Source organism: Typopeltis vanoorti, chromosome 9, assembly GCF_054136105.1.
Source record: "Typopeltis vanoorti isolate ZY-2024b chromosome 9, IOZ_Tvanoo_1.0, whole genome shotgun sequence".
In the NCBI taxonomy this organism is placed as follows: domain Eukaryota; kingdom Metazoa; phylum Arthropoda; class Arachnida; order Uropygi; family Thelyphonidae; genus Typopeltis; species Typopeltis vanoorti.
This window is the reverse complement of record NC_143557.1, coordinates 53,212,687-53,225,877: the sequence shown is the minus strand read 5'-3', so window position 1 is coordinate 53,225,877 and position 13,191 is coordinate 53,212,687. Positions and strand designations below refer to the sequence as shown.

The 13,191-nt window shown below is 34.5% G+C and overlaps 1 protein-coding gene across 1 annotated transcript in view; it reads left to right on the top strand.

Moving 5' to 3' along the window:
* Positions 1-13,191, top strand: part of LOC150103050 (uncharacterized) — a 320,792-nt gene that overhangs the window by 261,599 nt on the left and 46,002 nt on the right. Inside the window, exons 13-14 of the mRNA XM_090397384.1 lie at positions 4,389-4,444; positions 6,455-6,635. Of these exons, the coding sequence (XP_090253510.1) occupies positions 4,389-4,444; positions 6,455-6,635 (237 nt within the window). The remainder of the gene's footprint in view (positions 1-4,388; positions 4,445-6,454; positions 6,636-13,191) is intronic.

The window sequence follows — 13,191 nt, the reverse complement described above, 5'->3', positions numbered from 1 at the left end:
TTTGTTGTATTATTTACAGGTTTAATTATTAATCATACTTTTTTTTTAATCTTGGAATTTTGATTTAAAAGCACAGTTTTGTTAATTGTAATTGTATGCATCAGTCTGCTGAAATTTAAGTTTTTTTTTTAATTTTTACCCATGAAAGATTGTAAACCTATTATACATCAGCACTATGGGTAGTCTGAGGATATTTTAAATTATTTTTTCTTATATGTTTATTTTTTACATGATTTGCCACTTTAGCCTCTGGTAAGCAAGGCAGCAGTCTCACACAGGGTAATGAAATTCACTCTTGCCTAAAGGTCACAAACATGCTCGGAGCAGGATTCAAACCTGCAACCTGTTGGTTGGAGAAGAGATACATTAATCCGTGGCCAACCAGGCCAGCAATTTAATGGGACAGAGATATATAAAAAATGAACAAACAGTTTATTTTTGTTTGAAGGCAATTATGTGGTGGAATTGATATGTGTTACATATATTATAAATAATCTCTAATTTTTCCTCCCAAATTTATAATGCAAAAGGAGGAAGCACGTGATTTGAAATCAACCATTTTCAATACATTGCAAAAGATATCTTCTACAGGGTGGTCATGAATTAACTTTCCCTCTTTGGAGGCACCCGTAGCTAAAACTAATACACGGAATGAGACCACATTTTATATTGAGACTTTCGAAGGCATGGGGAGATGAATTCCACAAAAAAAAAAAAAAAAAAATTTAGTAACAAAAGTCGCCAACAGGGAAAATTTTGGCGCTGGTGGAGCTGAAAGCAATCAAATCTTTGTAGTAAACATGTAAAAAGGATTATGCAAATTTTACTGTGCTTACGTGACAGCATCACCACCAATTCCACTTAAAAAGGGATTGGGATCGTTCAGGCAGTTATTCGAATGACTGACGAATTGTGCCCAATATGCATCCTACCTTGCCTCAGTGTGCTTTACTTGTTAAGTTGTTTTACCTTAAACAGTGCAATGCCGTAGTGGCCCTTCAGGAATTTAGAAGGCTTCATATCCTGCATACAGGTCCTATGTCAGCTATAGCACTGAGAGCTATGATTAAAAAATTTGAAGAAACTGGATCACTAGGAGTTAAACCTGGCACAGGATGGAAAGCACTGCAAGAAGAGAGTAACAGACATTGCTACTGTGGTGTTTGACAACATAGGGACCACTACTGGTCCAAGCGCTCATGCCATAGCTCGCAAACTTGATATGGCTTATGGTAGAGTCTGGAAAATCTTACGGAAAATGCTTCACTTCTATCCGTATTAGTTCAGTCTTGTGCAAACACTAACTACTGCAGAGTATGATAAGTACAGACCTTCTCGCTGACGTTTCTTGCCCGAGTGGAGGTCAACAATGACTGGCCTTGGAGAATATTGTGGGGTGATGAGGCTCATTTTTATCTGAATGGGTCGGTCAACACTCACAACTGCAGAATCTGGGCACCTGAACATTCCGAAACGATCCATCAAGTACCACTGCATTCTCCAAAAGTAATCATGTGGTGTGGCTTCACAGCCAGTTTCATAATAGGACCATACTTTTTTGAGCATACTACCCCTACAGGTCCTATAACCTGCTCCATTACTGGAGAGATTTATCGACGAATGCTGGAAAATTTTGTCATTCCTGCATTGCAGCAAAGACAGTGTTTGGACTCCATAGGTTTTATGCAGGATGGAGCACGGCCACCCATTGAACGTTCAGTACAGCGCCTTTTACGCCATCATTACAATAATGAGAGAGTTATCAGTCAGTTCTTTCCGACGGCATGGCCGCCTCGATCCCCGGACATCACTCTATGTGACTTTTATTTAGCTGTGGGGGTTTTGAAATCCGTTGTGTATGCTGGTGGCGTTCCCAACTTGCATGTCTTGAAAGAGAACATAAAACGGGCTGTTATGAACATCCAATCTGACTCCTTACGCTCAGCTGCAGAGCATGTCGCACACCGGATGCAATTTGTTGTACACAAGAAAGGTCAGCACGTTGAAAATCATGTAGCTGGTCCAGGGGACCCTGATTCTGATGAATAAAACATTATTTCCTGTGAGTTCAATCGCTACATCAATTTCTGTGTCTCTCGCAAGGTGTTGTTTTAGTTTAATTATTATTATTCTTTTTAATGTAATTATCCGCTTGTTTTTGGCTCCACCAGCGCCAAAATTTTTCCTATCAGCAACTTTTGGTACTAAATCTTTTTTTCGCGAAAATCATTGTTAAAATGTGAATCAATACAATTCACTAAGGAATGTTTCTTTCATAATTTGACAAGTTAAAGCCCTTGAAAAGGATATGCTTGTATTTTAGTATAAGTTGTATATAGCCTGACAAAATTGGATACCGTAATTAGTGTAAAATGTGAATATTCCCGTGTAAAATACCTACTAAATTGTATGTTAGATAATGAATTTGTTATGTACATAATTTCTGTTAGAATTGAGATAAAAGAATTATTGTGCAAATTGCATATAACCAACTGAGATTATAAGGTCAAAGTATGCGGGCAAGACACCAGATTAGTAAGTTGCCTCAAGCGCGCATACGGCACGTGCCGACCTACATTTTCAGGGAAGACGCTACGAAAACTCAAGACCCACGAGTGCAAAGAAATAAAGTGTTGGGTGAAAAATTAGGGTTACAAGGAGCCTCGGTAGGGATTGATATAAAAGGGCTGGAAAATCTTCCCAGAGGAGTTTGCTTTGTCTGGAGTCTCTGTTCTCTCTCGGTGGCAGAAGTCAGAGGTGTTGGGTCGTGATTAGGGGGATCGTGGATTCCAAGCCCTACGATGAATGAATAGAGGATTTTCGAGGATAATGGCCAGGTAGCATGCCTTATGGATGCAGAATCGCCTCACGCTAAGAATATTCTAGGCATAGATGATCGGTATGCAGACTCCATAAGGACTAACCTAAGCTGACAGGAATTTTAGCCTTAACATAGAGAGAAGAAAATGTTTGGAAGGAAAGGAATCCAAGAATCGAAAGGACAAGCATGAGGAATCCTCGAGTTCAGTATAGTAAACCTTTAATCAAGTATTGTGTGAGAGGAAGGTAATTGTAACTTAAGAATCATAGACCTTCATAAAGTTTTGAGACTCTATCTAAAATTAAGACAGAACTGTGATATTTTAATTGTAGTCAGAGAGCAATATATACTATGTATTATAATTGTACTTGTGTTGATTGCTAGCTATGTTTAAGATCTGTAGAGATGTCTAATCCAGACAGCTTGATTAATACTTAAAAGTCATTATTGGTTTTATAATCTAAGAATGTGAGATTTGAATCTTTGAACATAATGTTTTTTGTAGTATTAATTACTGTGTGATGTATATTGATTAATTTTACTTTGTAATCTAGTAGTACAGTGATAATTGAAAGTTCTTTATTCTGTATGATGATTATTATGTTAAATAAACCTTTTGCTCTTATTAATTTGGTTGCCTGTGTCTAAGAATCTGATGCACCACTCATAAATTATTCGGATCTAAGCGGGAGATAATTGTTAATTAAGACGACAACTGCAAACATGGTTGATTGTAGAAGGTATTGATAATTGATAACTTAGTATAGAAATAGATTAGATTAACCAAGTGCATATCTGAAGGTTCACTTCTTGACTGAGAAGTTTTTCTAATCTAAGGGTTCTGGGTGGTGCAGCAGAACAAACAAATTTTCCCAGAACCTTAAGAGAAGTCAACTTCTGAAGCTTTGTTGCAAAGGTGTTGGCTTAACCTTGAGACAATCCCCCCTGTAGATCAGACTCATGCACATGATAATCTGAGGGGCTGAAGTATATATTAGTAAGACAAAGACACATTATAGGTGCTGCTGAGATTGGACAAATTATTCAAGAGATAGTTAAGTAAAGGAGTTAAACCATATTAAGTAAATATTACCTATTACCTACTACGACTTTACAACATCATCTCCCCATGCCTTCAAAAGTCTCAATATAAAATTTGGTCTTATTCCAGTTATTGGTTTTAGTTACAGATGCCTCCAAAGAGGAAAAGTTATTTTATGGCCACCCTGTATCTATTGTGATTTTCAAGACTTACGGAAGTAGAATTTTGGTGAAAGTTGAATGATTTCCAAGCTTGAATCAGATACCGTATGCTATTGCCCCTTTGTATTGATGCATTGTTTAATTATCTAAAAAAATGGGATGAAAAAATTTATGAAATAAATACTATATTTCTTTTTGCTTCAAAATACATTAGTCTATGCATTATGTTAGATAAGAGCTAGCTAATAAATATATGTATATTTAATATTCTCATAAATTTGGTAATAACAACTTTTCTGCATAAAAGGAATTCTTATATCTAATTTTTTATATATGTTGATGTAATGTTTGTAAATTTATGTAGCAATTGTCTCAAGAACTGCTAGAAGTAAAAGAACAGTTGCGAACACAACTAGCTGAGTAAGTATTTTATAATGAAGTTTAAATTAATTCACTTTTACATTTAATTAAATATGCACATTCTAATGAGATGGCAGGAAATTAATGTGAAAATCTGATGAAACACAGTAAAATATAGTGAAAAACAATAAAATATTAATTTTCAATAATCAGATTTTTATTTATAATACAAGAGTAATATGAGACCAGAATTTGAATATATAAAATAATGAAGTGTAAAGCTAAAAGGCTTCAATTGGGCATATTAAAGATATTCAGTTGGAGAATATTATGAATCCATCCATATTTTATTGCCAAAGTAAAGAAACTTAGAGGTCTCAAAACTTGTAAGTTTCTTAATAAAGAAACTTTAAAACTTTGTGTTGGCAATAAAGTATGGATGGATTCATAATATCCTCCATTTATCTTTAATATGCTAAAATGAAGCTTTTTAATTCTATTTTCATTATTTCATTATTTGATTATGTACCTACTGAGAGTTCACTTCTGGTGAATTTAACTTTCTGACATAGAATTGCTCTAGTATGATATTGACCACAGGTTTTTTTTTTTTTTTTTTTTTTTTTTTTTGTCCTCGGGTTTCTTTTTGATCTCTGATGAGAACCAACAGTTCAAAACAGCTGTTAGTCCAGTGAAACCTAATCAATATACTATTAAAAGGTGAATATATGAGCTCTTGGGCAGAGTTCATTTAAGTAGTACAAGTCAATGCATCTTCTATGCTGAAGGTGATATTTTCATAAGCTCTGTGATAAATTTTGATACCTTTAAGTTTCTTTACCTATTTGGTAGCAAAATATGGATAGATTCATAATATCCTCCAATTGATTATATAAAGATATATAATCTCAAAATATTATTTATGTAATATACTAAATCATATAGCTTCTATCCTGTATGGAAAAATAAATGAGAATTCCACTTTCATAATTCCATCAGTTCTTTCATCATGATTGTATGATAGTACTACATGATAAAGTTTGCATTATTATTAGCTTCCTATTGACAGTTTTCTTCCAATTCAATTTGTTATTTATTACATCTCCAAGATTGTCAAAACTCCTAAATCACTATGGATATGTTGGTCTGTCAGGATCTTGGTTTTCCTCTTGGTCTTTTTCCTGCTATCCTGTGATCATACTCCTTATCTGCTAACCTTTCCTCTCCAATTTTATTTAAATAAACATACCATCTTAGATTAGTCCTATCTACATATTCTTTAATGCTAATGATGTCAAGTTACTTTGATATCACGATTTTTCAGTGTGACCCTTCCATTGATGAAATCTTCTGCTTCATTGGGCATGTATTTAATAATTACTAATGCAGAGAGAATTTTTGCAGTTTTCACTCAAAGATAAGTAAATCAGTTTCATTGAAATCAGAGAATACATGCTTTGCAGACTACTCGGTAAAATATGAGGGAATAAAGTTAACTATCTTATTCTATAAAAATGAATTTAGATTAGCTACTTGGATGGAAATGTGTTATGGCCCAATTCATGCACAAAAGATATGGTAATTTATAGTCCCATCCTTCTTTTCCCTTGTATAAGACACAGTGATCAGGTAACTTGGCTTTGTGGAAACAAACCTAATTAATCCTGCCTACATAATCTTTATCTGTTGAGGTCATCTATTCTCTGTTTATCTAGTTTTACTTTTTTTCATGATGGAAAACCAGAGTTTTTGATTTTTCTTTGTGAAAAACCATGCTGCTTCCATATGAGTGGTTAACTCATTTTCATCTTAAAATCTCATATAAAGGTTTTTTTGCATCTTAGACTGGATTAACTCTGGTTTTTCCAGCCCAATGAGCATCATTATTACTGAATGATCTACAGATTGCAAAGTCAAGATTATTAATAGCTTTCACATCTCTATGATGTGTTATCTTCATGTATATCCTAAAATAAGCATAGTTGTGTATAGTTAAAGGCATTTGTATTATTCAAATATATCAGGTGCAGTAATAAGACATGTAAATTTTTATTTCTTTGTTGTTTATAGAAGCAAAAATGTAATTCAGGATGGTCTCATTCGAGATGAAATTGTAGAAAAAAACGTGAAGGAACTGCATCATCTGGAGCAGAGGATGGAAAACTGGATAGAAGTGATGAAAAATTGTTGTTCTAATTCCTCTAACTATTTAGCTACTGCAGAGGCCCATTTGGCTGGTCTTCTTTCTGAGGTAAAAGTTAGAATTATTATTATGCACTTCATTACTTTAATGTTTTGCATTTAAACGTTTTTACTTTCAAGTAATCATTAGAGTTTGGAGAATTTTCTGCCATTGAGCTATCTGTTTTACATGCAACCAGCACTAGCATTAGTTTGGATTCTTCAAGAGAATCATTTCTAGTCAAGGTAACTATCCTTATCCATTGTTGTAGTATACACTTCATTTGGCCATTATTGCACATTGTGTGAGATTGTTCTTTTTGTGAAGATGTCAGTAACAAATAATTTGAATGAAATTTTATGCAAAACTGGGAGTTGGGGAAGTAGGACTTCCCCAACTGCAAAGGTCAGAATATGGCACAGAAAGTTTAAGGTTGGTATTGCAATACTGCAAATTATTATCATTATTAAGAGACTTCTAGGAAGTCAGGGACTCATTGAGGCAAACCTTTTTTGTTTTTTCATTGTGGAAGTCTATGTAATTTACAACGAATTTATAGTATACAATCAAACCATGAACTAAAGTTTTATCAAGAAATTTTAAGTTACATTGATAATTGTGAAAGTTGAATGACAGCACCTAGTTTTTCCACTAATGCACCTATTAACTGTGCCTTGCTTGCATACCAGTCATTTGAACAAAATGATGATGCCCACTCCTGCTCTACTTTCTGATCTAGTACTTTCATACTTTTTTTTTGTTTCATTTTCAAAACAGTTGTATTGATAGAGAGTTGAAATTCAACAAGAATTGCTGCAGTATACTAAATGATATCCCTTAGAGTCCCAGTGCTGTTTCAGACATGAAAGAACTTACTGCATCAGTGGAAGGAAAGCTGTTTAGATAGCAATCTTATTGAATTGTCTTCTGCATGAGTTATAATTGTTCATAAATTACTTTCTTAAATTTTTGAATTGTACTTTTATGCTGCACTCTCTAAAAGCATCAAGAGTTGACAAAACCTCATCATTTAATATTTGTGACTGCAGGATAACACTTAAGTATAAATAGTTTTAATGATACATTATAAATATTGACAGTAAAACTAATTCTTTAAATGGTGCAGATGAAGTTAAATGTGTTACTTTGTTTTCATCAAACAGCATGAATCAGTTATAACTGTTTTTAAACTTGTAGAAGATTATGTTTAGGGAATTTTTATCCATAATGAGACTTGTGATGTATACATGAAATTAACAATGTATACTAAATAATAACTAAAAATTTTGTTAAAAATACAAATACACAAACTTCTTATAAGAAAAGTGCTCGATCAAGGCCTTTAAGTCTATGTTTATTTAACCTAATTATTGATGACATAATAACAGCATTTAGGAATAAAAGTCAAGAAAATTTAAATTTGGCTACATATGCAGGTGATGTAATATTGCTTGAAGGAAATGATTGGCCTAGGGAATGAAATTTAAATACCTAGAAATAATTCCAAACAGAAAATATATGGGTTTCCAGAGTCACTTGTGTGAGTGTTTTGTTAATGGGTTCAAGGAGAGATGTGAAAGATATTAGCAGTTAGTTTGGGTCTCCCATGAGGAGTCTTCAGACTTATGAGACGGATTCATTTATTTTAAAAATTAATTAGTTGACGTTAGCAGAATTTTTGGTTTTGTTTCAAGATCAATCAGTGCATGCAGTTATATAGAAAATGGAATAACAATCAAAATTTGTAGTATACATTATTATATATAATACATGTGTGCATTATTAGAGATATAATTTAGAGAGAGAAGGGGGGGGGTTGATTCTCCACCACTCCATTTTCATGAAACAATGGAATATATTGGAAACAGAAAAAAAATGTAGGAAATAATAAACGAAAGCTGGGAAATCATACACTGAATAGAAAACAAATAATTGGAGATTCTTATGCAGAACAACCATTAAGAATGCAAAATAACATGCAAAGTGCAAACAATAATAGCAGATATTAGAAATAAATGAACTAAATGAGCATGAAATCATAAAAATGAAATGAAAATCCAGAAATTAAAGCTAATGTAATATTTGAAATCTAAATCAATGTTTAAATTGTGAAATGTTACATTAGTTATTTACACAACATTTAAAAACCTGAGACTTCAGCACTCATATGGAGTAGCTGTAATATTCAACACTAAATACGAGGCTAATCTTTTTGAATGGCAGGCATTCTCAAGTAGAGTGATGTGGGAAAATATCAGAATGGGGAACTGGACAATGAGACTTATTTGTGCCTATGGTCCCACAGAAGGTTCTAAGGTAGAAGTGGATGAACTTTTTGAGGCTTTAGAGAAAGCAACTGACACAATGAAAAAGGAAAAGTTGGTCTTGTTGGAGATCTAAATAGCAGGGTAGGAAATGACTGTCAGACATACAAAAATATTTTGGGAAAATTTGGAGAAAAGAGCAAAACTAATAATAATGGCAAATATCTGTTAGATTTCAGATGAAGTAAAGCTCTCATTGTACCCATCTATAAAAAGGAAAACAAAATTGAAAGTGAGCATTACAAAAGAACTTCCTTAATGTGAATAGCTCAGGTATCATTTATTCAAGCATACTTGAGAACAGGCTAAGAAAAATTGTGGAAGGGAAACAAGCTAGATGCAAGCCAAATAGAGGTTGCCAGGATTGGATTTTCACTTTAAGACAAATGGTTCAGAAACTATGTGAATAGAACAAAGATCTGTATTTAAGTTTTACTTGTTCTTGAATTCATTCACACTACTTGTGCACACAACACATCCAATGGCAATCCATTCTAATCACGTTCCACTCTATGAGAAAAAAAAATCTAGATCTCACTCCCTTCTTGGCAGCATTCATTCTCAGCTTCCAAAGATGCCCTCTCGTCATTTCCCCACCCTCCATAAAATGAAAAATTCCATCAACTGAAATCTTGTATGATCCTTTCAGAAGTTTGTTTCATATCACATCACTTCTCATATCAACCCTCTTTCTTCTGTTTGCTAGTGTCTACAGCCTACAACTTCCCAATCTGTCTTCATAATCAGTATTCCACCACCTTGATATAATTTATAACACTCTCCTTTGCATTCTTTCCACTGTATCAGAATCACAATGGAAACCAGGAGAACAGACTTGTGCACAATAGTCCAAGTGAAGCATTATCAAGGCCTTGTAAAGAGACCAAATGACATCCTTATCTGTACATGTCAAAATTCATTTTGGCATTGCAGTTATCTTTTGAGTTGTATTTGCAGTCTTTACTACATAGCCTCTGAACTTCAACTTCCTATCTACTAACACTCCAAGATCCCTAGCTTGATCAGTTTCTTCTAACATAATCCCACCAATATAATATGACATTGGATATCTAATCATGCCAAAGTGCATGACTGACATCCATTTTATCATGCCCACAATTCCATTATTCAAATCATTTTGCAAGTACTGCATCATTAGCAGTTTTATTGTTGTACAGATTGAATAACTGTGGGTCAAAGACTGATCATTGTGGTGCACCACTGGTTACTTTAAATCTTGCAGACTACATCTCCCATATACCACTTTTTTGATATCTGTCAGTCAGTCATCCTCTTATCCATACCAATAGTTTATAATCCAATCCCATATTCTCCAATTTATGCAACAGTCTTCCATGCTGTATTCTGTAGCCTTAGCAAAATCCAAAAGTATCATGGTGTATCCATTCCCCTTGTTTGACTCAGTGGTAACATTATTATAGAATATGAGCAAGTTGCTAAAACATACCTTCTATCGGTAAACTGATGTAGTTCATTGCAAAGTAGAGATTATCTGTCAACCCATTTCTGAATGTGAGCCCTAATCAACTTTTCCAAAATCTTCACCACCACCACCACCACCATTCCTGAGATACTGATTGGTCGATAGTTAAATATATTGGTCTTTGCACCACCCTTGTTCAATGGGATTACCATACATTCTTTCCACTCTTGCACAGTCTTTCTCGTTCTGAGGCTGAAATTATATAACATGGTCAAAGGAATAGCCAGTTCAGCTGAACACACTCGCTCAGCATATGTGCTGGTATTCCATCAGTCTCTATTGCTGAATTCTTATTCAGTTTGTGCAACAACTCTGAAACCTCCTCCTCATACACCTCAGTGGATGAGGAGGAGGTTTCTTTATCCAGTGAAGAGGTACCAGTGAACTCAATGTTGTATTGCACCAGGTTGATATCTTTTAGCAAAATGGACACTCATTAGTTGGACAATCTCTTCTCCATGTGTCATCCTTACATCCACATTGATTATTCTTTCATATTTATTTTTTTCTTTACTTGCAGCAAAACGATAGAATTCTTTGGGGTTGTCTTTAGCTTACAGTGCCAATTTCTTTTCACACTCGGACTTGGCTTTCCATACAGTTGTGACACTTCTGGCCTGCTACTTATAATTTTCATTACGGACATCATCCTTCCACACAGAGTATTTCTTCCACATCATATTTTCTTATCTCTTGATTGATAAGATTACACTTCCATTTGATTCCTATCCTATTTATTTTTTGAACTCTCAGGACACATTCTGATGTCATTATTTAAATATTTTTTTAAAGGCATCCCATGCACTGTCAATATTTTTCCATCCAGTAACTGCTACCATTATGCTGAACCCAGTATACTCCTCAAGTTGATCATAATTTCCTGCTTTGTAGTTCAGCATGCAACCTTTAGAACATTCATGAACTTAGTCACTTCCCAAGTGAGTACCACATGATCACTGTCACCAACCGGAGGCAGAATAGTTGTCTTTAACACTCTTTGACCTTGTGTTCCTTCTGTCACATGTTGCTTGAGGAAGTTGTCTTGCAACAGCTTAATAAATTCAGTTTCATTTTTCAAATGATATTTTACTGCTACCCAGTTAATGTTTGGATAATTAAAGTCCCCTGTTATGATTACGCTTTTCATTCTCATTGTCTTTATTTGATGATGCATTTCTTTATCACTAGCAACTGATCCACCAGGTCTGTAACAACATCCCTGCTATGTATTTGATCTTGTTAGATTCCACCTCATACCAGATGGATTCAAGTCATCTGATAGCATGAGCAGTATGCTCCCTCCTCTCCCCTGTCTTGTTATTTTCAGTCCTCCTCCAGTTCCTTCCACCTTTCTCTGTTCTTGGTAACAGTTGACCAGTTTTTCCCACAAAATTTGACAATTCATCACTCCACCTTATTTTAGGACTTCCTCGGCCTCGTTTCCCTTCTTTTGGAATCCAGTTTGTTAGTGTTGTGGTCCATCGCTCATCTTCTCTTCTGGATAGATGTCTGGCCCATTTGCATTTTAGTTGCTTGTGATGAAGAATGATGTCACTGATATGAGTCTGTGGCTTCTTATCCAGGTGTTTCACTTCTTATCTTTTAATGTTACGCTTAGCATCAACCTCTCCATTTTTCTTTGAGTTGTTGCTAGTTTATTTGCCAGTGCTTTGCTAGAGACTAAGTTTCACAACCATATGTGATTGGAAGTTTACACTGGTTAAATGTCTTCCTTTTTAAACAGAGTGGGACATCATTGTTTTGAAAAATGCTTTTCAACTTTCTGGATGCACTCCAGCCAAGTTGAACTCTTGTATTTATTTCCTTTTGGAGTCCACAGTTTAGATCAATGAGATGACCCTGTCTATTCTTCCTAAAAATACTATATCCCCTTTTACACTCAGTGCCAGTTAGTATGTCTGATTCTGATAGCTAGGCCTCACTAATGCCTACAATCTGGGGTCCCAACATATTGACCAAGGCAACACACTCTATCCCTTTGTTTATGTAATCTTCTTTCTACATTTACTGGAAATTCTGCTTCCTTCATAAAAAATTCAATTGATTTTAAGAATCAGATTTCAAGTTTATGTAACAATGATGAAATCATTATACTAAAGGCACATAAAGGGAGAATTCAACAGTCATTTTACATAGTGCAGACTCTGACATCAGGATCACCTCCATGTTATCAGACTCTTCCACATATTTGGAAATGGACCATGATCCAACTTGGTCATCACACTTAAAAATGAATGATCTCCAGTACTTTTGAATTTACAAAAAATCTTAACTGAAATTTAGAGAGCCAATTACTCTGAGATTATATGGCATGACCAAAGTTCACAAGACAGACATCCCTCTATGTCCAATAGTTGATGGTGGAAACTCTCTAACATATCTTCTGTCTAAACACTTATCTTACCTTCTCAGACCTCATATAGGACATACAGACTTGTATTTGAAAAACTCAAAGCATTTTGTAGATAACCTTTCAAACATTCAAATTTCCCCATCACTTATATTAGCCAGTTTAGATGTAGTTTCATTATTTACCAACGTCCCTATCGAAGAATCAATAGATATACTTGGAAAACATAGTCCTCCAGGCATCACACCTTTTCATACATTGTCTGAAATCTTCATTCTTCACTTGGAAAGGAAACTTTTAGTACCAAATATATGGTCTTGCAATGGCATCACCTCCAATTGTCAACTTTTACATAGAAAAATTTGAAGAATCAGCTATAGAACAGGCAGTCTTAAAAGCATATGTAGGTGGAAATATGTGGATGAC